Here is a 22,834-nt window from a genome sequence, read left to right on the forward strand (position 1 = left end):
TTTCACTTTCCTAAAGTTATATGCTGTCTTCAAGTCCAAGTGTGTGTGTGTGTATGTATATATATATATATATATATATATATATATATATATATATATTCCCTATCTCTCAGCAAAAAAATGAACAATTTTTTTTTAAACTCCCAAGTTGATATTTGTGTAGAATGAACGCAAAATTTTGGCTGTTTTTGTAATTCAGAACACAGATGGAATCAAAATGTCTGCAACTGTCCTAAATTCACATCTTTAAAAGGTCCTTTTCTCCATTCACATGAATTCATCTGAATCGTTGCCGTCCTGCAGGAAACAAAAAAGTGAAACCATAAAAGCCTTCAAAATAAATAACCCAATTTTTTAAATTTATAATTACTCTTAAGTAATAAGCCTCCTTATGCCTAATCACGGAGCTCAGAAAGTAAAAGATAGTTAAATTCACTCATAACTTCTTGCCTTAAATTGTTAGTTGTTTAGAACTGGATAAGCAGCTACATTCTCTACTGTCCTAGATTCCTAAACTGAATAACAGCATTAGAGATGTTGTAAGAGTCATCCTGTATCTTTGAAGGTCAGCGTTAGAGCACAAACTCAGGATGAAAAACTTGCTAATATAATTTAGACTGGTGACAATGGAAGTGCATTACTCATAAAGGCTGTGAGTTACACTTGCAAAGAGTTCCCATGTGGCTGAGAATCTGTATTTTAGGATCATAGTAACTTTTAAATACATATCTGAGATCCAAGACTTTATTTGGACAATTTTTATAGTTTAGATTCCCTTAAAGAGTCAACATGTTTTTCAATATAGCAAAATAGGTTTCCTGTCATCCGCTTATAAAAAGTGGTAAGCAAATAAAATGTTAAAAGTAATTGTTTATGGTTCCCGATACCAAATTTACAAAGATTAGACAGAAATTATAGATTGAAAAAAATTATTCTAAATAAAAGAGCACAAACTCAAAACCAACTTCAGAGTGAAAATAAGTTTTCCTGATGAACTTGTATGAGCTAAATTAAAAATCAAGTTCCATCTTACATCTTCAACTGAAAATCAACAGAACATGCTGCCAACTTGGATCATTAAAGGTCTGTATGCCCTCAACAGAAGACAGCTACAGGAGAATTAAAGCTTGTTCTTTTGAAATAAGGAAAAAAGCTGTAAGAGTCCTTAAGAGTCCTGCTGCTGCAAGAGAGAGAGAATAAACACCCAGTACAAAGCTTCCTTGGAAACTTGAACCTGATTCTAACCTGGAGCTCAAGAACAGGGGTGGCAAGCAACAGAGGGAGAAGAAAAGAAGAATTCGTTCTCCTTTGGTCTACAAATCTAATTTCCTAATCCTGGAACTTTTAACATCTGTTGATAACCAGATGGTGTTTGTGTACATATATGTATATTCATGTATGTGTGTGTTGTGCTTATTTTAAAAATCCATAATGATGAGAATGAAAATACCTAAAATCATAACATAATTTAGGTGCCAGATGTCTGCTGGAAAGTAGCCTCTAAATAAACAAACTATCGATAAGCAACAACCATTACAACAGAGACATTAGATTTGAAGTATATTTAAGACTTCTGTTTAACTGTTAAACCGTTTTAAGAGTTTCAAGAAATCTAAGACTAGTTCCCGGAAGAGATTAAAAACATCTCGCTTTCTGATACTGAGAGTTGGGACTCTATGGATAAGAAAATAATAATTACCATTTATATTCACAGAGTGACTAAGTCCAAGAACATTCACATATGTGCCCTTGTTTAAATTTCAGAACAGCTCGATGAGGTAATGTCTTCTTTTCATTGCTATTGAATATACCCTCAGAGAAGTTAAATAACTTTATTAGCCTTATCCAATTAGTAAATGACAGTTGTTTTAAACATCAAATTCAAAGCTCTATTTAATTACATAATGCTATCTCAGAATTTTTCAGGAATAAATTAGAATGATACATCTCAAACTCATAAAGCAGCCTCATAAATTTAGTTCTTCTAGAGACAGGAACAAGGATATTGTTATTTAGTTTTAGAATAATATATAGATATGAACAAGAAGTAAAATCCTATTAACATTCTAATTCATGCACCAAATATGGGATTTGAGTAGAGGACCTTTTAAGGGACCTTAAATTCTATTATTTCTAAGCATTAAAGCTGTGCTGTTTTATCAGTATGCTCTGTGATGACAGAAACATTCTATTTCTGCACTAATATAGTAGTCCCTAGCCAAGTGTGGTCAGTATGACTGAGAAACTAAATGTTTAAGTCAAATTAATTTTTAATTAAATTTAAATAGCCATATGCAATCAATGCCTAGAACACTGATTGAGAGCACATATTTGTAAATTATACTGTAAAACATGCAATACAGCAAATCTCACTCAGTTTCAATTTTGTGCAAATGCTGTTTAATAATAACTAAATTGTGCTATCTCCATACACTTCAAAATGAATTTTGGGAAAGATAGTACCGATGGACAATAAAACCCTGACATAATTTCAGTAAAACAATCAGGTTAATGCTAAGATCCTTTCAGCACTGTACTAGGGATCACCATTCTCTTTATCTTGGGTCCTGAGGAACATGAAAGCAGCCCACGTGGTCACCTGGATTACAGATAAGATCTTAGACTTAATACTTCTGTTTTATTTTTTAATTGAAGGTGGTAATTTTGTTCTCACTGAATTACAATCTACAGTCACATTAATATAAAATATTAAAAAATCACGGTACTCTTGCATGCCTGCAACTAGAAAAGAAGGAAATGAGGAATGTGAAAGTCTTGTAAATGCCAATAGGCCTGCACCTGACAACAAGGTACAACATGAGATGACCGACTTAAAAACGAATGCATGAGTAAGTCCGCACGGAAGGAGGGGCAATGCCTAAGAATTAACCTGAGCACCCCACAGTTACCAAATCATGTCAAGCCATCTCCAACACATGAGTCAATAATGGCCAGTAACTTAATTATCAAACACCCTTAGTGAATTATTTCAAGGCACAATATTAGACCAAATAACTTGAGCATACCTGATTTGAAGACATATTCTCAACTTTCATTAGTGATGAATAGCTCCTATAAGAAAAAAATAGTTAAAATAAGGTTAGCCAGCTGGCAAGTATTACCCGAACATTTACTATGTGTCTAGCATTGCTGAGGGTCTTTCGAAAAACATAATCCCTGACCTCAAGGAGACTGTAGCATAAAAAGGATAAATATCTATGAACAATAAATAAGATGTGCACAGCACTTTATAGTTTACAGACTGCTTGCTTAAACTCATTCCATGTCAACCTCCATAACTGTGAGGTAGCTGGCATTAATCAGATGAGGAAATTCATCTATAGCCAAAAGCAAAGCGCATATATAATTCATACTGTGGGGTGTGATTACATTGTCCTAACTGCATGAGTTAACATAAGGTGATCAGCAAGAAGCCACAATACATGAGGCAGCAGAGGAGAGACATGACATTCGATAAGTATTTATTAAATATCCACAATGTATAAGACCCTTTTGTAAGCCTGGGTGAAGGAGATGGGATGGTAAGAAAACAGAAAAAGATAAATAAAACAAAGCCCCCAAAGAACTTATGAGGAGGGGAAATAAGACCTATTCAGCAATGGCTACACAAAATGTTCTATTAAAAATACATGAGGAGACAAAGGAAAGTGAGACCACATAATAGCAGTGTTTTACCCACAATTACCTTATAAGGCAAGGGACAGTATTATGGCCTCTGTACACACAGGAGGCAGAGTCACAGAAGCTGTCCAAGGTCTCACAGCTAAAAAGTGAAGAAGCTAGGTTTGGAACCCGGTCTGCCTCCTGAGCTCACGCTCTTGCCATCATGCTACAGCCTACTGCAATATCCCAACCTGAGAGCATGAAATCACAGTGTTAACAGCTGTGCTGGTAAGTGAGAAATCTGCGTGGAATCAATGATGACATCGTCTAGCTTGAGTGATCTGAAGAAAATAATGCTACAACTGAGAAAAATGGGGAAACACTGCAAAGAAGTGCTTGGATTGGGGTAGGTTACATTTGGAGTAATGGTGACACACCCAAGTAAATATGAACTGTAGAAACTGAAAACTGAGAACTACAGGTCAGGAGATTTGTCACAGAGACAGACAATGAGCTGGGAGACATTCAGAGAGAGACATTGGTAAGAGTAAATGGTATCTATAAGAAGCGAGTAAGACCAATAAGCTACATGAGCAGAAAGATAGAGACATTTGGTAAAAAAAAAAAAAAAAAATGTGGTTAAAACAGAGAATCGCAATCTTGGCTGCATTTTAAAATCACCTGTAAAGATTAAAATATACTTAGATGCCCAGTTGTGGGCATTTACAATCCAGGTTCAAGAACCACTGAATCTAAACTCCCACTTATACGAAAGCAACTCACAAATTTACCCTATTTTAGCCTACGGGTTTCCTCTCAGCTTCACCCCATCAATCCAACTGCCTATCTGACATTTTTTTGGATGCCTCAAAGGTATTTTCAGATTCCTAAGTTTACATCCAAATCATGGTCTTCCCCCTACCAAAACTTGTTAGCTTTTTTCCAGTATTCCTTAGCTCAAAGAATTGCACAGCTATCCATTCCATTTCACAAACCAGAAACCCAGGAGTCATTCTCTCTCCTTTCAATTTAGTCTCTTTCCAAATCCTGCCATTTTATCTACGAAATTGCTTTTCATCTGCACACTTCTCTCCACCTCCACGTCACCACCACAGCCCAAAGTGCCACTGTCTGTCATGTAGACAACTACGACAGTTTCTTAACTGGTCTAGCACACACACTTGGTTCCCTTTCCAATCAGGTCGGCAAGGTGACCTTTCCAAAACACAAACCTTACCATTCTACCCTTGCTTAAAACTCTTCAGTGACCTCACAAAAGCCTTAGGATGAAGACAATACAGCCAACAAGGCCCTGCACAGGCGGACTGGCACCTTGATCCATATGCTCCCTCATGCCTGCTGCTCCAAACATCTGGACCTGCTTTTAGTCCTGTGTTTTGTCTTGCTCCTCCCAGAAGGGTCTTTGCACTCCAGTTCCCTATCCACTTCCCTCTTTAATTAGTTTTGATCTTAGCTCAAGAATCACAGTATCAGGAAAGCAAATCTCAGTTACTTACTCATCCATAATATACTGACTAATCACTCACCACATATGCAAAGCACTGGGTCACATATAAAGAGATACAAGGATACACATAGGCGCTTCTTTGAAAGAGCTTATCCTTAAAATGAAGAGCTATGGCACACATAACATTATTTATAGAAGCAGCAGTAGTAGTGTGTGAGAACAAAAGGAGGTACAATTAAAGCAGTCATTTCTACATCAGACTATATCATCCTTTTAATCAATGGTCACACCATTACCTCTTCCTACATGTCGACACTGAACTCATTCTACAAGTCTATTTCTTCCTAATATCCCAGGAAACCTATAATGGCTCCTTATCACTTACAACATGAAATTATGGACTGAACAAAACCTTTTTTATTCTAAACCTTTTATTCTTTTTAGACTTTTGCCTATGTATGACTTTGACACCAGCTTTGCCAACTTGTTCATTCCTTGCCTTACAGGTAGAGCAGATGTATGGACTTCAGAATTACAGACTTGTTTGAATCTCTGCTTTGCCACTTATCAACTATAACCTTCACATTTCACACATAAACTGATGATACATGTACCTATGCCTTGCCATTTTACCTGGGTCTTGCATTTCTCTGACTTCAATCACCTGAGCCTTAGGGTTCCAACTCTGATCTCCCAGACTCCCACTTTAAATATCCTTATCTCAGGCAGCAACAGCCCTACCCTTTGTCTTTTCTGACCTGTTACTCACTTATCCACTATTAACTACTTTTCCCTGACTCTCGTTTATTTCTTCTGATTTCAATATCCACATGGTGAGCTTGATTTTGATGTTAATAAACGTTTGCTACAATACCACAAAAGCCATGTAAGAGAGTACAAAATTAAAATAGAGCAGGTAAGCTTTTCAATTACATCACTGGATGTAACCACTGAGGACTGATAAGAACTTTAATATCATAACTTGTGACCCAAAATTTAGATTTTAACAGTTTGAGCTCTGAAGCTGCTTACAAGGCATAACTTTGCCCTTTTGGTCTCCGAAACCTCCTGCAGAGCAAGCAGCCCCCACTCACCCCTCCACCCCCCGTATGCTGATTGTACTCTTTGATAAGTCATACTCTTTGCATTGTCAATAAATAATACTCCTTGTACTGTAACTGTGTGACCAAAAAAACTCTTTTGTGCGACAGGCCTGGGCTGAAACTAGGACAATGATAAATGCTTAATCATATATTACCCACTGTTCTCATTGCACAACCTCACTTGTTTGACCACTGAGTCAGCCAACCATTGAAAATTCAGTTGACCCCAGCAATCAGAATGATGTAAGTTTGTGGTCTTGTTTCCCCTAGCAACCCATCTCTTTAATCATCAGTTCCTTGCAAGTTCTGCCTTTTAAAAACCTAGCCCTATCTGCCCTCATTTTGAAGTGTATTCTTGGTTCATACCAAGAGCTATGTTCCGTGGTCTGCAAATCATTAGCTGAAAAACTCTTTTAATTTCTCAAAAGGATTCTCTGAACTTTTGTTTATACCACAAATTCAACTACTGAGATGACACAGTGTTCTTACGACACCCTTCCCTCACATATGTCAGGAAGTGACAGTGTCACACACAGGGGAGACGGCCTACAGGACCTCTCCAAATGTCCACTCTCTAAAACCCCTGTAAAATGAAGACTGAGTGGAAGATGTGCTTTTCTAATTCTCCAGGCAAGATCACGTCTCAGACTACTTTCAAAACCTGTGTCGAATCTCTTTTGCTCTCTTCTCTTATTCTATGTATGGCCTACAGTGTATAGAAAGAAAACAATATGTGAGGCTTCCTCCCTACACCTAACCCCAGACAAAGATTCGCTAAACTAAAATCCCGTTAAGACCCTAGACTGCGAGGGCAAGTGTGAGCTACCAAAACTGTCTAAAGAGCAAATGAACAGGATGGATAGGTGAGAATTTGTGAATTCTAAGAAAGGGGAAATTTTCATTATTGTTTAAATGAATAAATCGTTAATAGAAGGTACTGATATACTGCTACCTATCTAGCCTCCACACTCTGGTACCCTCCTAATAATTCAAATATTTCTAAAAACTACCTAAAAGGATGAGCTTTATATGCTCTTATTTACATGATCAGATCATTAAAATTTCTGCACACTAAACTCAAGGAGTAAAGTGCTTATTTGCAAGAACGAGATGGAGCCCCAGCTGCAAGGGCGACTACTCTTTTCACCAGAGAAGGAATGCAGCGCCTTCTCTGTTGTGGGTTTTGTTCTATTCACTCCTGAGCAGAGGGCTGATGGATGTGACCCTGACTGGAGCTCAAAGAACTGGATTATACAAAAGCACTTCCATCCAGTCTTTCCTCCTGGAAGAAATTAGAAACGATAAGCTTACTGCCATTCTTATTCTAAAAGTTGAGGATAAAAAGGAGTCTAGAGTCTAAATAATGGCTTTCGAATGGGAAAGAAGTTGGAATGTAGCTCTTTTGGATATAGACTAACTTCTTCTCTGAAATCACCTAGAAACACTGGGGACACTGGTCCAAGACAAGAATGTCTTCTTGGTTCATGTATGGAGTTCCCCGAAAATTCAAAAGTCAATTTCTTCAGCATTCTCAGCAACTAAAGTAGACATTCCCCACCAGACAGTCCAAATCAAAGCAGCAACTGTTGGTGAAATTCAAGGATAATTTCATGGTCAGAAAGCCAAGTGAACAACTTTAGAATAAGATTTTATAGATTTTATAGGCATAGCATTCCATCTCTCGGGTGGAAGAGTCAAAAACGTTAAAGTGAAATTAAAGTGATGCTGGCGCTACAAAATGTATAAAAACAGATTATAAAACATCAGAAGCTTAGAGTTTGCTGTGGAATTTCGCAAAGCTGAAGAATTACAACACGCAAACAGCAGCTCCGCACATGTCAAGCACATCCGTGCTACACCCCTGCATCGGTCTCTCACGCCACAGCCCTGCTTCACATTCTCTACCTTCGGCAGCGTGTGAGTCATTTCTGTGGCACATGTTTCACAGAAATAAACACACCAACTGTTTTTGGTTTTCTGAGGATGGTAAGTCATTAAAAATAAAACAGGAAGGATAAAATTGTGTAGAAAAACATGGACTAGAAAAGTGATCTGTAATTTATCCCACTCATATGTTCCTTTTTATATAAATGTACCAACAAGTGACAGCTTAGAAAATGGGTATTAAACTTTTGAAGCCAAAATTGTATTCAATAACAATGAAAAATTTTCTCCTTGGCTTATATATTTTATATATTGTTGACACTATAAAGAAAGTCCAGAAGATGTAAAAACTGTATTTTAGTGTATGGATTCATTTTTTAAATGCTTGCAACTTTTTAAACTAGTAAAGTCAAACATAAAAAATCTCCTAAGTTTTAATAGTACATAGCTTAACTTGAAACAAAAATGTAATGTATTTTAAGGTAAATTATGGCATCTATATATTACTTGATTTATTTATAAAAAATAATTATGACTTTAACATTAAATATACTGAATGGAGGACCGAAGAATGTGGTAATAGTGTGTGTGAACTTGAGAATCAGACTGAGACGGGCCACACGACTTTGGGCAAGTTACTTAACTGCTTCTCTTCCTCTTCTCCAAAGTGCAAAAATATCTACCTCATACGGCTGTTAGGATTAAATGAGATAATGTAGTAAAGCACAGTAGTGTTTGACAGATGACAAGTGTCCAAAAATGTTATTCTTTCTTACTAAATTTTGTAAGAAAATTAAGTGATATTATATTTCTAACAAATAACATTGTTTCCAAACAAAATGATATTAGATTTGTAAAGGGCACGAAAAGGCATGTTTTCAATTTTTTCTCCACTGTACACTAAAAACAAAAAGGGATAAACTAAATTCCACATTACTCAAAATCTACACTTTTTACCACACTGAGTTGACCATTTTTTTTCCACCCCTAACAGAAAGCAGACTCACAATTCTAGGTCAAATCAAATGTTTAAATCTATGCATTAGTTCGTCTCATGTGAGCAGATATAACTCAGAGTAATACTTCTGGAGTTCTCCATTTGAATGTTATACTTTAAGTAAAGCTCCTCATCCTGTTTTAGTAGAATCCCCAACAGGAAGACGTGTATGTGGATAACTAATAAGTATCAGTACTTGATCAAAATACTGACATTCTGATCCAACGATCTAATAATTCAGGTATTCCACGGAAACTGGTTCAGGACATGGCAAGAGAGCCCATTTTGATACAATGTCATCCCCAAAGCCAGTAATACATCAATACCCCCCCCCCCACCATCACCACCACCACTTTTTAGTATACTTAACAGAAATGATATCAATAGACAATTGTGGGGGAAAAAATCTAGGAATTATGTGACTAGAAGGCACAGGATCAACTTCCTTTCTCTACAAAGAAAAACGAGGGGCCTCTTGAGGTATAGTATTATACATCTATACAGATTCAGTGTGGTGGGAAGAATAATGATCCCACCAAAAGATGTCTATATGCTAATCTCCAGAACCCATGAATATGTTACCTCGTATGACAAAATGGACTTTGCAGATATGATTAAGGTAAGGATCTTAGAGGGGGAGTTTATCATGGATTATCTGGATGGGCCCAATGTCTGTGCTTTTGGTCCTTAAAAGCAAAGAAGCTGTTGTCAAAGATGGGGCTATGAATATGGAGGAAAGGTCAAAGAGATGCAATGTTGTTGGCTCTGAAGATGGAAGAAGAGGTCACAAGCCAAGAAATGTAGGCAGCTTCTAGGAGCTAGAAAACAGATCCAGAAAGGAACACAGACCAGCCAATGGCTTACCCAGTGAGAACCACATCACACTTCTAGCATACAGAACTGTAAGATAATAGATCTATGTTGTTTTAAGTTAAATTTGTGGTAATTTGTTATAGCAATAGAAAACTAATATAGTCAAGGATTCTTATGGCCTTATACCCTAGAATTTCAGGATCCAAACTGTATTTTAATTACTATTGTTTAAAAATGCAGTGTTTTGAAACAGGCTTCACTACATTAATTACATTAAACTTGCAAAATGTAAAAAATAGGTTTTAAAAACAGCTTTTAAGAGTTACTAGCACTGGACTTTAGAGCTAAGACAACTGCATTCAAATACCATAGCTAGTAAATGTTAAACACTTAATATAGCACCTGTTCTTTTCCTGAAGATGTTTGCAAACTGAACTCTCAAGATAATCAATCTATGATGCTTCATCCCAGAATAAAATTAGCTATTTTATTTCATACATTCTCTTATCTTGCCCCTATAAAAGGGAAATTCATTTGACCAACACATTAGTATAATTGTCTTTTTCTAACTTATTTAAAGCTCTGAGCTTGTCCCTCCCTCCATCTGTATCTCAATCTTAAGGGTTAATCCTTGATTAAAATCAGCAGTGAAGAATCTTCGAGGTCAACAATAATATCATATCTCCAACATACCTAAGTTCATCCATTTCCCTCTTCTTCTTCATCTCTTCCTTTTCTTTCCTTTTCATTTCCTGAATTTGGGCCTTCTTCTCATTCCTCTCCTCGCGGTCTCTGCATTCCTTCTCTGCTGCTAGGTCTGGGAATCGCTCCATTTTTGTTTTTTCTAATCGGTTCAAAATCTCATTCACTTTCTTCTCCACTGTCACAATGTTCACCTTTGAGAGAGGGAGAGGAAAAATATATTGAATGTTTTTTACATGAGTCCCCCTCCAGAACAGTGGAAAAGTTTTCCAGGAGCTTAGCAACCCAGATTAATTCTCTTTAGAAAACATACATGATGCTGAGCCCTCAAAAACAAAGTGTTAGGAAAGACGGATACTCCACTCAGTGGCAGGACCCCGCCTCCCTCCGTAGCGCAGAAACTTACATCCTTCTGCCTGTGGAAGCCTATCTGCCCCACATCCATGTCCGCTGTTTTCTTCAGGTTAGACCAAGGTGTATATACCACATTAATGTTGTTCATCTTGCAGCCTGCCAAGAGAGACTGTCTTCAACATGTAGGCAGACGACACTGAGCAAAGTGTTCCCTTACCCACTATAATCCAACAAAGGAAAAAGCTTAGAATGAACAGGAATCAAGTGTTTAACCCACAAAATACCTTTTTAAAAAACCACCCACAAAAGGCTGACAAATGCAATTCAAGCCAAAGTTAGAGGCGGAAAGCAGGGGTCCATTTCCAAGACTCCCTAAAATTGAATGTGAAACTTATTATGTGAGCTTTTTTAAAAAAAAAAAAAAAACAGGAAAGAACCAACCAGGTTTCCCCAGATTCTCATATGAACCTTTAATCCAACAAAGCAAGCAGCAAGATAAAGCAAAAAGCCATGGCCTGGGATGCAAGAGACCTGCATTCCATTCCGGCCCTACCACAAACCAGCTGTGCCACTTTGGGAAAGTCCTCATGGCTCTTGGAATCTCATCTAAAACACGAGGAAATCGGACCAGTTTAGAATTTTTGTTTTTTGTTTCTTTTAGCAGTGGAACCTCTTTTACCAAGGAGAACACATCAAAGTAGTGAAAGCAGAGACGCTCTAAATGAAAAGGGTGCCGAGCACCCTATTCATTCCTCCTCCTCCTCCTCCCTAACCACCTCCACCTCACATTTCCCCTCTACACTGACAGCCTCCCCAGCAGCTCAAAGAGTCAGTTTAATCACTGGTCCAACACTCTTTAAAGCTCTTCAAAATTAGATGGCATTATACTTCATAGTTTATTATATCATCATAGACATTGGAGAAGTCTTATCAATACCACCTTACCTAAATGATCAAAGTTAACATCACCAGAAATGGGGCCAAATGGCAGGCACTATGTGCCTACTCACTGCAATGGGCAAGACTTTACCTATGCCTGAAAACTCATCAAGTGATCCAACTCAAAAGGCAGCATCAGACCAATACAAATTGTGGGATATTCTACAATCACTCTCCACTCTGAAAGTGTCAATGTATTTAAAGATGAAAAAGTGTCTCCAGATTAAAGAAGTCTAGAGAGATATGACAAGTAAATATAACACATGATCCTGGATCAGAAAAAATGCCTTGAAGGGACAATGGTGAGACTTACAAACAAACTATATATCAGATAATAGTTTTCGATCCATGCTAAGTTTCCTTAATTGATGCAGTTCCTTAAGACAATGTCCTTGTTCTTAGGGCATACTGAAAGTTAGTGATGTCTAAAATATTCTTTCAAATGGTTTAGCCAAAAAAGTTAATAATGAGTATGTTACAGAAAGAAAGCAAAGAAATATGGAAAAATTGCTGAATCTAAATGAAGAGTATATGAGAGCTATATTTTTCTTTCAATTTCTCTGTAGGTTTGATTTAATTCTCAAAATTAAGTTTTTAAAAATTCTCCAATGTACAAGGGGATACAAACCTGGATTAGAAAGTGGATTGATCCCACCTTCCAAGACTAAAGGAAGGTAGATAAGTACATAAGTAACTTCAATTAAAAATAGAACTCATCAAATACTGGAAAGATACAGGTAAAGTGCTAAGGTAGTATAGTGAGGGGACTCTAAACTGGAGGAGGAGAAAGGCTTCATGGGAGAGGTTAATACAGCCTAGTGGGTAAGACAGAAGACCTTATTAAAGTCAGTCTGACTTCATATGCAGCCTCTACATCATGTCAGCATGCTAAGATCTTGGGCAAGTTCCTTTATTCTCTTCAAGCTCTGCTTCCTCAGTCTATGGCCATGCTACCCTGAACAAGCCCAATCCCATCTGATCTCAGAAGCTCGGAAGCTAAGCAGGGTCGAGCCTGGTTAGTATTTGGATGGGAGATCACCTAGGAAGAGTAGGTGCTGTAGGCGTAAAAATTAAAAAATAAGCGACTGTAAGATGACAAGGTCCTTGCAATCTGTGAGTTCAACCAAGGGTTGCCTCATCTAAAAAAATTTTTAAAAAATAATAAAAAGCTTTGCTTCCTTATCTATAAAATGCAAATAATAATATCTAACTCAGGAGGTTGATAAATGAAATAATTTATAAAGTTTTTTACCATAGTGCCAGGCATATAATCAAAATTCGGTGTTAGCTATTACTGCAATTACTATGTGGACCTTGAACATTAGCTTGGATATGGACTTGCAATGACTGATGAGAACAACACTGAGAGCAAAGAAAACAAATCATGTGATACACAACACCTTTCTGTCAATGATGAACTCCATATACGACAGTGGTCCCGTAAGATAATGAAGCTGAAAAATTCATATCACCTAGTGATGTATGAATGGAATCTGGAAGAAGACACTTAAGAGGTTTGTCTGTGACTTTCAAGGATTTGCCAAGGAAGAGGTTGCAAAAATCGACAAGGCTATAGGTGAATCAGAAACAGCTTTAACCTGGGTGTGGATGAGAAGTTCTTGAAGCTGGTTCCTAAAGAGTTGAATAATGAGCTGTTGGAACTGGAAGAGGAACATAGCTGAAGAGGCAAGAGAAAAGGAAACTGCAGGAGAAGAAAAAGAAGAACCCCCCAAGAAAACTGACAGTAAAGGGTTTAGCAGAAGATTTTGCAGAGCTCAGCAAACCCCTTAAAGTTAGAAACATGGATCCCCAACAACAAAAGTTTTTCATTAATAAAGAAGAATATTCATGGTGTGTTATCTGCTTACAAGTAAATCTATGATGCAAAATAAGAAACAAACAAAGCAAACCACACCAGTTATGGACGTATTTCTGAAAAGAATGACACCTCCTGAAAAAGAGCCTCAGGCAGGTCATTCAGGAGGTATTCTTGAAGAAGGCATTGTCATAAGAGATGACAGGTCTACGTGTGTAATTGCCCCTGAAGACCTTCCAGTGGGATGAAACATGGAGGTGGAAGACAGTGGTGGGAAGGGCCAGCCAGATGCCTGCCCGGAGGCTTCCCAGCTTGATATGGGAATCTAGATCTCCCAGCTTGACATTGGAATCCGGACAAGGGCCCACCCTAAAGCCCTGGCGCCACCGCCCTAATCCAAATGCTCAACTGACATTCCCCATTCTATACTCTACCCCCACATAATCCTATAAAAAATATGCCCTCCCGTCCCAGGGCCCGACTCCTCTAGCCCCTCTCCTCTCAGGACCAGTGAATGTGGCCCGGGAGCCCTCTCCCAAGAAAGGCTTGCTTTTAAAACTTCTCTCGGCATGTCATGCGTTTACCTTACAAGTGGTATTGATGATCCTGACCCCTGTGTAGGCCTGGGCTCATGTGCATATGAATGTCTTTGTTTTTAACAAAAAGTTTAAAAAAATGTTTTGGTAGAGTAAAAAAAAATTAATTAAAAATACAAAAAAGCTTACAGAATAAGGTTATAGAGAAAACATTTTTATACAGCTATACGATGTGTTTTAAGCTGTTACTACAAGAGTTGAAAAGTTAAAAAAATAAAGTTTATAAAGTAAAAAAGTTACACTGGAGAAAAAGATTTTTAAAATAAATTTAGTGTAGCGTAAGTGTACAGTGTTTATAAAAGCTACAATAGTGTACAGTAATGTCCTATGCCTTTAAATTCATTCATTGCTCACTCAGTGACTCACAAAGAGCAAATTCAAGTCTTGAAAGCTCCATTCATGGTAGGTGACCTATACGGGTGTATCATTTTTTATCCTTTACATTGTTTTTTTTTTTTTTAATTATACCTTTAATATGTTTAGATACACAAATACTTACCATTATGCCTACAGATTCAGTCCATTAACACGTTGTACAGGTTTGTAGCATAGGAGTAATAAGCTAAACGTGTGGTAAGCTATACCATTTGGTTAGTGTAAGTTCACTCTATGGTGTTTGTACGACAAAATCGCCTAACGATGCATTTCTCATAACATACCCCTGTTGTTAAATGACATATGACTGTATAAGCAAAGGTACAAGGTAGAAAAACAGAAAATATTTGCTTTGGCTAGAGTATGAAATATGGGAAGGGAAAAGAATTCTGTAGTCAGATCAAAGATGCTTAAATGCCAACTTAAGCAGTTTGGACTTAATTATATACACAAAGTTGGGGTGTCACCGAAAAGTGGCTAAGCTTTTAAAAAGTTTAACCTGGCAAGAGATTACAAGATGAATACAGAACAGGCTGATCGGATTCTATGAAGACAAACAAGTTTACTCCCAACTCCTTTGGTTCTGAGTGCTAAAGGTGGTCAACCTGGGAGGAAAACATTCTCACTACGCAGTGACTCAAATGGAGTGTACTCAGCAAATCTCACAGCAAAGACAATCTTCACTCCTTAGCATCCTCTACCATTAACTCATGAGAGTGAAACTCTTAGGCTTATAGCTCATTTTCTACTAGTGAGCTGTCACTGTGGGAAGCTGAAGAGACAGTTAAATCTATGTCATGAGTCTTCCTTTTCCTATTTTCTCTAGAACTAGTAAACTATAAAGAAATAAAGAAGAAAGAAGCTGGGCCAAGGATAGAGCCTAAGGTTCTTTTAATAAAGTCACATCTGCTGGCTAGGGGCCTTGACAGGGAATACGAAGATGTGAAAGAGGCTGCAACACACAAGGAACGAGGATATGATGGTTTTAATTTTTATTACCTTTATGTCAATACTGAAAATCTTAACTGGGAATCTTAGACACTCTGTTCTACTCATAAAAATGGAATGTCCCAAAACTAATTGCAATTTAGTGATTTATCGAGTTGAGAATCAGTGGCTCTACAGATAAGACTTCCACTTTCTTTGGCTAGGTACCTGACTCATTAAAAGCTGCCTCAGATTCGGAAAACACAAATTTCCAAAGTGATGGGGATCACCCCAGATCAATTAAGTAAGATCATCTGGGAGATAAAAATCAACTAACTTGATACCTTACAAGGAGAAAAAAAAAATATGTAATGGGAGGAGAGGAGAAAGAAAAAGTAGAAAAGAGTGATTTGGAGACTCGAGTCTAGCATGTAATAACAAGGGATAGAAATAAAGATATCAAACCATATTAAAAAGAGAGCCATGAAACACATCTCTTGTTTAGCTATTAACATAACCTAATTTCCAATAGTCTCTCTACAAACAACCTTAAGGCAATCTATTCAAAACAAGGAAAACGGTAAAAAGAGTTGAAATAGGACCATAAACATCAGAGAAGTGGGGAAATTTGGTTTTAGTTCATATTAAAGAACAAAACAAGGCAAAAGCATATTACATGTTATTCCATTGACTCAAGCCAAAGTTAATAACATGTTCTCTAAAATGTAACCCATTTCAGATACAGAACCATTAGGGCTAATTCTGAAAACACCTCTAGGAAAACTGACCTTGAATGCTATTAGCCTTCACTAGATGAGCACAGTCCATCAGTACTTCCTTTGGAATGTCTTCTATCTTCTCTCCCTGAAACACAAAAATAAATCAAATGGTCTACCACCTTGTTACTGATCGACACTGAAACACTCAAAGAGCTTTGCTGCCTTACTAGGCACAATTTTATTAAAAACAGGGACTCTTCAAATTGGATTTCAGAACACTGAAAAATGAAGTCTGTTATGGGAATGTTTATTTAAACTAAGAAAAGGCAAAAAAAACATAGGCTATGAAAGAAAACCACCAAAATATTAACTGTAAATATGCCGAGTAATTTCTCCCTCTTTCTTCTTCTAATTCTTACTTCTACAAATCTTATGAGGAAATGGTGCCTATGATATTCCTCTCAAAGAGATATCTTACAATTGTGAGTTCCAAACATCTAGTAGTTCATCTATCCTCAGCCTTAAACAGAAAGCAAACCCTTGGTGTTTTACATAAAACTATCCGCCATTAGAGAGAAATAATATTGATTCATTTTCTCTGTATCAAAGTCAAATCTAAATAAACAAAGCCATTTCAAAGAAACAGAAATATTTAAGAGGCAAGACTGAGTGGAAATCAACTCAGTACTGGCTCGGATTAGGCACAGGATTACAGAAGCATTTCAATTTGGGAATGAAATGTTCTACCTACATGAATGTTTGAGATAAATTAAGTGTTTTTCATTATGTTTCTACACTTTTTTCTTTATGTTAAATATTTTAAATGGGAATCTCTCAAATACATAAATTTTGACCAAAAAATGAAGTGATTTAAGTTTGTTATTACTTTAGGGATACATTTCATTCTGTGAAACTCCCTGACTGCTTAAAGAATTTAATATCTTAATAATACAATGTCATCATTATGAATATTAACCATTATACTAGGCTATAATATAGTGACGGTGATACCTTCAGGGGCTTCTACATTCACAGGAGACGAATGGCCTTATAATAAATAAATTAAAATGAAAAAAAAAAAACTGAAAACAACAGCTACGAGCTTTTGAGTACCTACCACATGCCAGGTACTAAGTGATTAGCCATACGAAATGAATAGTAGTATCCTCACTTTACCAATTAAAAAAAATGAAGCTTAGCATGCTAAAGTAAGTGGGCCAAGGTCCCACATAGCTAGCGTGTAAGTGACAGAGTTGAGAAATAAACCCAGGACTAAAGCTCTGTTCTAAAAACTGGCCACAGAGTATGCTGCCTACAGAGTTCTTGTGGAAATGTTCGTTCGTCGGCCTGGATGTCAGGCTATGTCCAATATCTCTTCCTAGTACCTGTGGCTGTCACTATTCCTGAAGCCATCTCCTCTTCCTGTTTCGCAACTTCTAATAATATGAGCAGACAAAACTCATTCAACTTAGCATTATGCATAAAGTCAGAGTAAACAAACTCTGAGTGGAGAGCTTAAGGTACTCTCCTATGTAAAGGTTAGAATTTTAACTGTGAGCTTTGTGCTATTTATGTGAATAAGATAAGAAAGCTCTAGAAAAGTGAGGTTTTTCTATGGGTTTTTAAAACTCAAAGAAGCCCAGGAAAGAACACAACTGAATATCGGTGATTTTCAGGGTCTGGATTTAATTCAACTGACTTCAACAAAAAGAATTAACACATATAGTGCTTAGCACGTGCCAGGCATTATTCTAAATGCTTCTGATGGGTGAGCTCATTTAATCCTTACAACGACCTAATAAGATAGGTACTGTGGCTCCCTTTTACAGATGAGGAAATGGGCGCAGTCAAGTAACTTGCTCAAAGTCACATAGCTAGTAAGCAGCAGAGCCAAGATTCAAATCCACAGTCCAGGTTCTGAACCACTTAGTCTTACCACATCTCCAACACTTAGTTGGTACATACTAGGTAACAAAGGGCTGTGCTGTTTACTGCAGATCAACCAGGTAAAAGTTCCTAAGGAGCATATGTTTTTATTGAGCATATTATGTATTTCCAAAAGAAAATAACATTAAACTTCTATTTAAACAAGTAATAACTGGTGATACCATGAACTTGGGATGATTATTATTTCCATTTTCTAACACAGCAGAACCCAAAGGAAATACTTCAATCTGAACCCAAAGGAAATTTGATAATACCCCACTCTATTTTCTCTAAATTTAAAATAGTTCCAAAAAAGCAAGAGGCTGCCTAGAATTTAGAATTTTGCTCCAGCACAGAGTTTACAATCTTCTTCTTCTCCTTTACAGTTCTCAAAACATTAATAGTATAAAGATGAACCACAGTAAATATTATAGCTATAATGAAAGAAGCACCTTGTATTTATTTGAAGTGGTCAAAAGTTTTTTTGTATTTTTTTTTTTTTAGGTTATAAAATCCCCAAAAGTGTTTGAAAAACCTATATATATCTGACAGCATTTTAAAGTAGCACAATACTTTCAGAGCACAGTCTGGCATAAAAGAAGTTACCAAACTTTGTATCTTTTGACCCAGTAATTCCATTTCTGAAAATTATTCTACAAAATAATTCAAAAGAAAAACAAAAAACAGCTCATAAAAAGATATTTCTTGTTGGAGAGTCGTAATGCTAAAAAGTGCAAACATAAATTCTAACACAGAAACTTTCATATTAATTGTGGCATGCTACCAACTCGAAGCAGACAGCCAAAATAATATATATGAACATAATACAGTAACATGAAAAAGTTTGTCGACTGTCACTTCGAAAAATAAAACAATCAACCAGGGACGCCAGGATGAAATGTTGACTGAGACAAAAGAATCGAAATATATTACAAGTGCATGACGACACCGCTGAAGGGAGTCGGGGCCGGGGCGGGGGAGTGTGGAGCGGCTTACGAGCAACTGAGAAAATCAGTGTTTCGACTGGAAACTAAGGCAAAAAGACAAAAATAACTGCACATGAACTGTGCAGTTTTTCCTTAGCTGATAAAACTGTTTCTTATGGGGATACAGGTTATTAAATCTGACACTACTTACACACATGCTGAAGTCAAATAAATAATCAAAAGGATGGTGAATGGTAACAGGCTTCTCATTCTCTGAAAAGGAAGTTACAATTAAGCAAGGAGGGAAGGCTAGAGTGGCCCCTGTAGTAATGGATTCATCGAAGATATTAGTTTGAGCTCCTGTTTAGCCTGATGAAGATAGAGAGGGAGAGATACAGAAACAATTCATTGAGTGTATATGTGGGTTAGTATACATACGTGCATTTCCCAGCTCTGTCAAGCGAGAAGACCTAGAAGCAATGAACACACCAGAGTCTAGATTCTGGTTTCTAAATATCATTCCCTAATAAAAGGTACCAAGGTTCCTTGGAGAAATAGCTGATTCTAGGGCAGTGGCAGAGAAAATATAAGATGACCCTGGAACATCTTGTGTCAGAAAATAAGAAAGTGCTCAAAAAACAAAAGGAAGGGGGGAAATCAAAGGAGCTCAGGAACCAAGCTGAAAGCTCCGGCCCAAGGTGGGACAATCTGAGCACCAACATAGTACTAGATTATAACCCAAAGTATAAAGTAAATAGGGGAACCCATACTAAAGCAAATAAATAACTGAATAAATAGGGGAAAGAGACAAATCTTTCTTACAGAAGGATTCCAAACAATGTATGTAAATACTTCCCATTCCAGTAAGTGCAGCTTAATTCCATCCTCTCTCCTTGAATATGAGCGGGACTTAGTGACTTCCTTCCTAATAACAGAGTATTGAATAGGGGAGAAAGCAACGCTATGGCAGAGAAACCTAGCAAACACTTCCCTGGCCAGGCAATCGTGGCTAATACCATCATTGATTGGTCCTGTTAATGCATTAAAAGGGCACTTCACCCTCTGTGATACTCGTTCCCCAAAACCCATAACTCCAGTTGGGATATGACAAAAACATCAGATAAACCCAAATTGAGTTATATTCTATAAAATAACTGACTAGTGCTTCTCAAACTGTCAAGACCATGAAAAATAGGGAAAGAGTGAGAAACTGTCACAGATCAGAGAATAGGCAGACATGACAACTAAACATAGTGTGGCACTCTGGACTGGATCCTGGAACACAAAGAGGACATTAACGGAAAAACTGGTGAATCAGCTTAGTGAATGTTACCGATGTTGGCTTCTTAGTTCTGACAAATCTACCATGGTAATGCAAGACATAACAATGAGGGAAACTAGGAGTGAGGAACAGGGGAACTCTGCATTCCTTTTCAACTTTTCTGTAAATCTCCAATCATTCCAAAATCAAACATTAAAAACAGCAATACACATAACAAGTATATATACACCCATTATTCAACTATATAAAATATAACATATGGGTGTAAAGACAGATTGAAAAATAGTGGTTTATGTTACTAGGGAACATTAAATCGTCTTGCTTTACTATAGTGCTGTTTTAAATCTTCCAAAGAAGCCCCTGAAAGCTGGGAACATCTGCCCTTGGCGAGGCAGGAGAATCACATGAACCTGACAGAAAGGAACCACAACATGACCTGCATTAGAGAAGATACAAAGTCCCGTAGTGTTAACTGAAACGAAAGGGAGAGAAAGCAGAGGTGACAGAAAGCACACCTGAACTGGCGGGACAAGACAGTGCTTCTAGCTGGGAAATACGTACTATGCCCAAGTTTCAAAAATCACCAGAATTTCCCTTAGTGATTTTCTGGGTCAGGGGGAAGACATCTCTTCATTTGCTAATTTTTAGACTTGTACATATTTATTATTCTAAGCAATTTAATTGCAGAAAAAGGATAGAGAACAAGGCATGATGCTCATCACTAAAGAAAAAGTCATGAATCCATGTTTAAATCCAGTTTACCTTATGTAATCGAAGGTATACATGAGCCGAAGAGAGTTTGTCCACATGAAACCTACAAAGAATGAAAACCACTTTTAGCAAGAGGTACAAGACAACCATCTCCTCGGGCCACCTGCATTTAAAGCATTCCAATTCAGAAAGTTATTACCTCAGCGCCTACCGCATGCTAAGCGTCATGAGGAGTATAAAACATAGTCGCCACCTCCACAGGCTCATTATTTACTGGGAGAAGATAAATATGGAAAGTTCTGCAGCTGTGTGACACTAAGAGCTGAGATGAGCACCATAGGCAGTAAATGTTATATGCCCTGGGAAGGGTGATATTTCAAGTGAGAAAAAGCTATCAGTGACCAAAGGCTTCACTGACAACTGAGATTTGCTGGGTCCTTGAATGAAGCATAGGACTTAGAGAATACAGGAAGAGGAATTTCAGGTGAAAAGAGAAGGGAATGAAAGAAGTCAGCAAGACTCCAATGCTGCGAGTCTGGGAGAGATACCTTATAGTTGGAGAGGGCACCAATTTAGAGAAAAAGATGAGTTTGGTTTGGGACATCCTGAGTTTCAAGTGATGGCAAAACAATCCAAACAGAATGTCAAGCACAGAGTAGGCAGAGCCATGTGAGGATGGAAGACAGTAAGCAACCACATTGTAAGAAGGGTCAGACCACCAATTTACCCAGCATTACATCTGACAATGGCACTAAGAGCATGGTGATTGCCCTTTATGATATTCTCCTAAGAACATTCAGAATCCCCCCCCACCCCAATGTCCTAAATAGTACCTTTTATTCAGACTCTATCACCCACCAATTTAATTAAATCTCTTAAAACTTACTTCCTTTTTCACCTATCCAACATTTTGGGATATTAAGTTTTTCATATTTGCAATTCACCAAATGAAGTTTCCAGAGAGATGCCTGCAGAATCTTAGTATCAAACAACGATTAATACATGATTCTCACCCTGATTCTGTTGACTTCAGTCATTTCTTCTTTAGTCCTTACTTTTCCAGGCTGAAGAGTGTTCAGTAAAATCTTAAAGAGGCACTATCACATCCCATTATGTATTTCTCTAGACATTTTCTTAGCATGAATATCTTTTACATGACAAAGGTCACACATTCATAGCTAGTACAAGATGTAGACAGTGTAATCCTATATAATAAAGGTTAAGATTATGCTGTTTCCAACATCCTCTCTAAAGAGGTTAAGCATCTTGCTCGTCACTCTGGATTCAGGAAAATATGCACTTTGGGCAGTCTATGACGACTCCAGGTTTTATTCTTAACCATGACAGAGAGCTTATTTTTCTCCAAATGGTTCATTTACTCATTTGCATTGCCATGTAAGAGATTCCTTCTGATTACTGTCTTCGGCTTGGCATTTTCCACTGAGAAAAATGTTTTTGCAAATCTAGAAATTATATATCTCATTGTCCTTGTTCAAGATCTTAGGAAAATACCCCATTAGCAAGCAAGCCCAATTGAGAAGCAACTTCTCCCATTTCAACTTATTTTAAGCCACCTCTCTAATTACAGCTCTCCCATATAACCATAATAGCTCGATTGTATTCTAACTTTCATAAAGGTCTCTGGTGTGAAATTTTACTCCCAAAAATACAT

At 37.3% G+C, this 22,834-nt stretch overlaps 1 protein-coding gene across 2 annotated transcripts in view; it reads right to left on the minus strand.

Moving 5' to 3' along the window:
- Positions 1-228: 228 nt before the first annotated feature.
- The window catches only part of CCDC25 (coiled-coil domain containing 25), a 33,643-nt gene continuing 11,037 nt past the window's right edge, over positions 229-22,834 (minus strand). For both annotated transcript variants that reach the window (XM_016144630.2, XM_016144631.2), the window contains 6 exons: positions 21,214-21,265; positions 16,387-16,462; positions 10,998-11,101; positions 10,583-10,785; positions 3,027-3,072; positions 229-297 (listed from right to left, as the gene is read on the minus strand). In XM_016144630.2, the coding sequence (XP_016000116.1) occupies positions 268-297; positions 3,027-3,072; positions 10,583-10,785; positions 10,998-11,101; positions 16,387-16,462; positions 21,214-21,265 (511 nt within the window). In that variant the 3' untranslated portion in view covers positions 229-267. The remainder of the gene's footprint in view (positions 298-3,026; positions 3,073-10,582; positions 10,786-10,997; positions 11,102-16,386; positions 16,463-21,213; positions 21,266-22,834) is intronic.

Source organism: Rousettus aegyptiacus, unplaced genomic scaffold, assembly GCF_014176215.1.
Source record: "Rousettus aegyptiacus isolate mRouAeg1 unplaced genomic scaffold, mRouAeg1.p scaffold_m13_p_16, whole genome shotgun sequence".
NCBI lineage: Eukaryota > Metazoa > Chordata > Mammalia > Chiroptera > Pteropodidae > Rousettus > Rousettus aegyptiacus.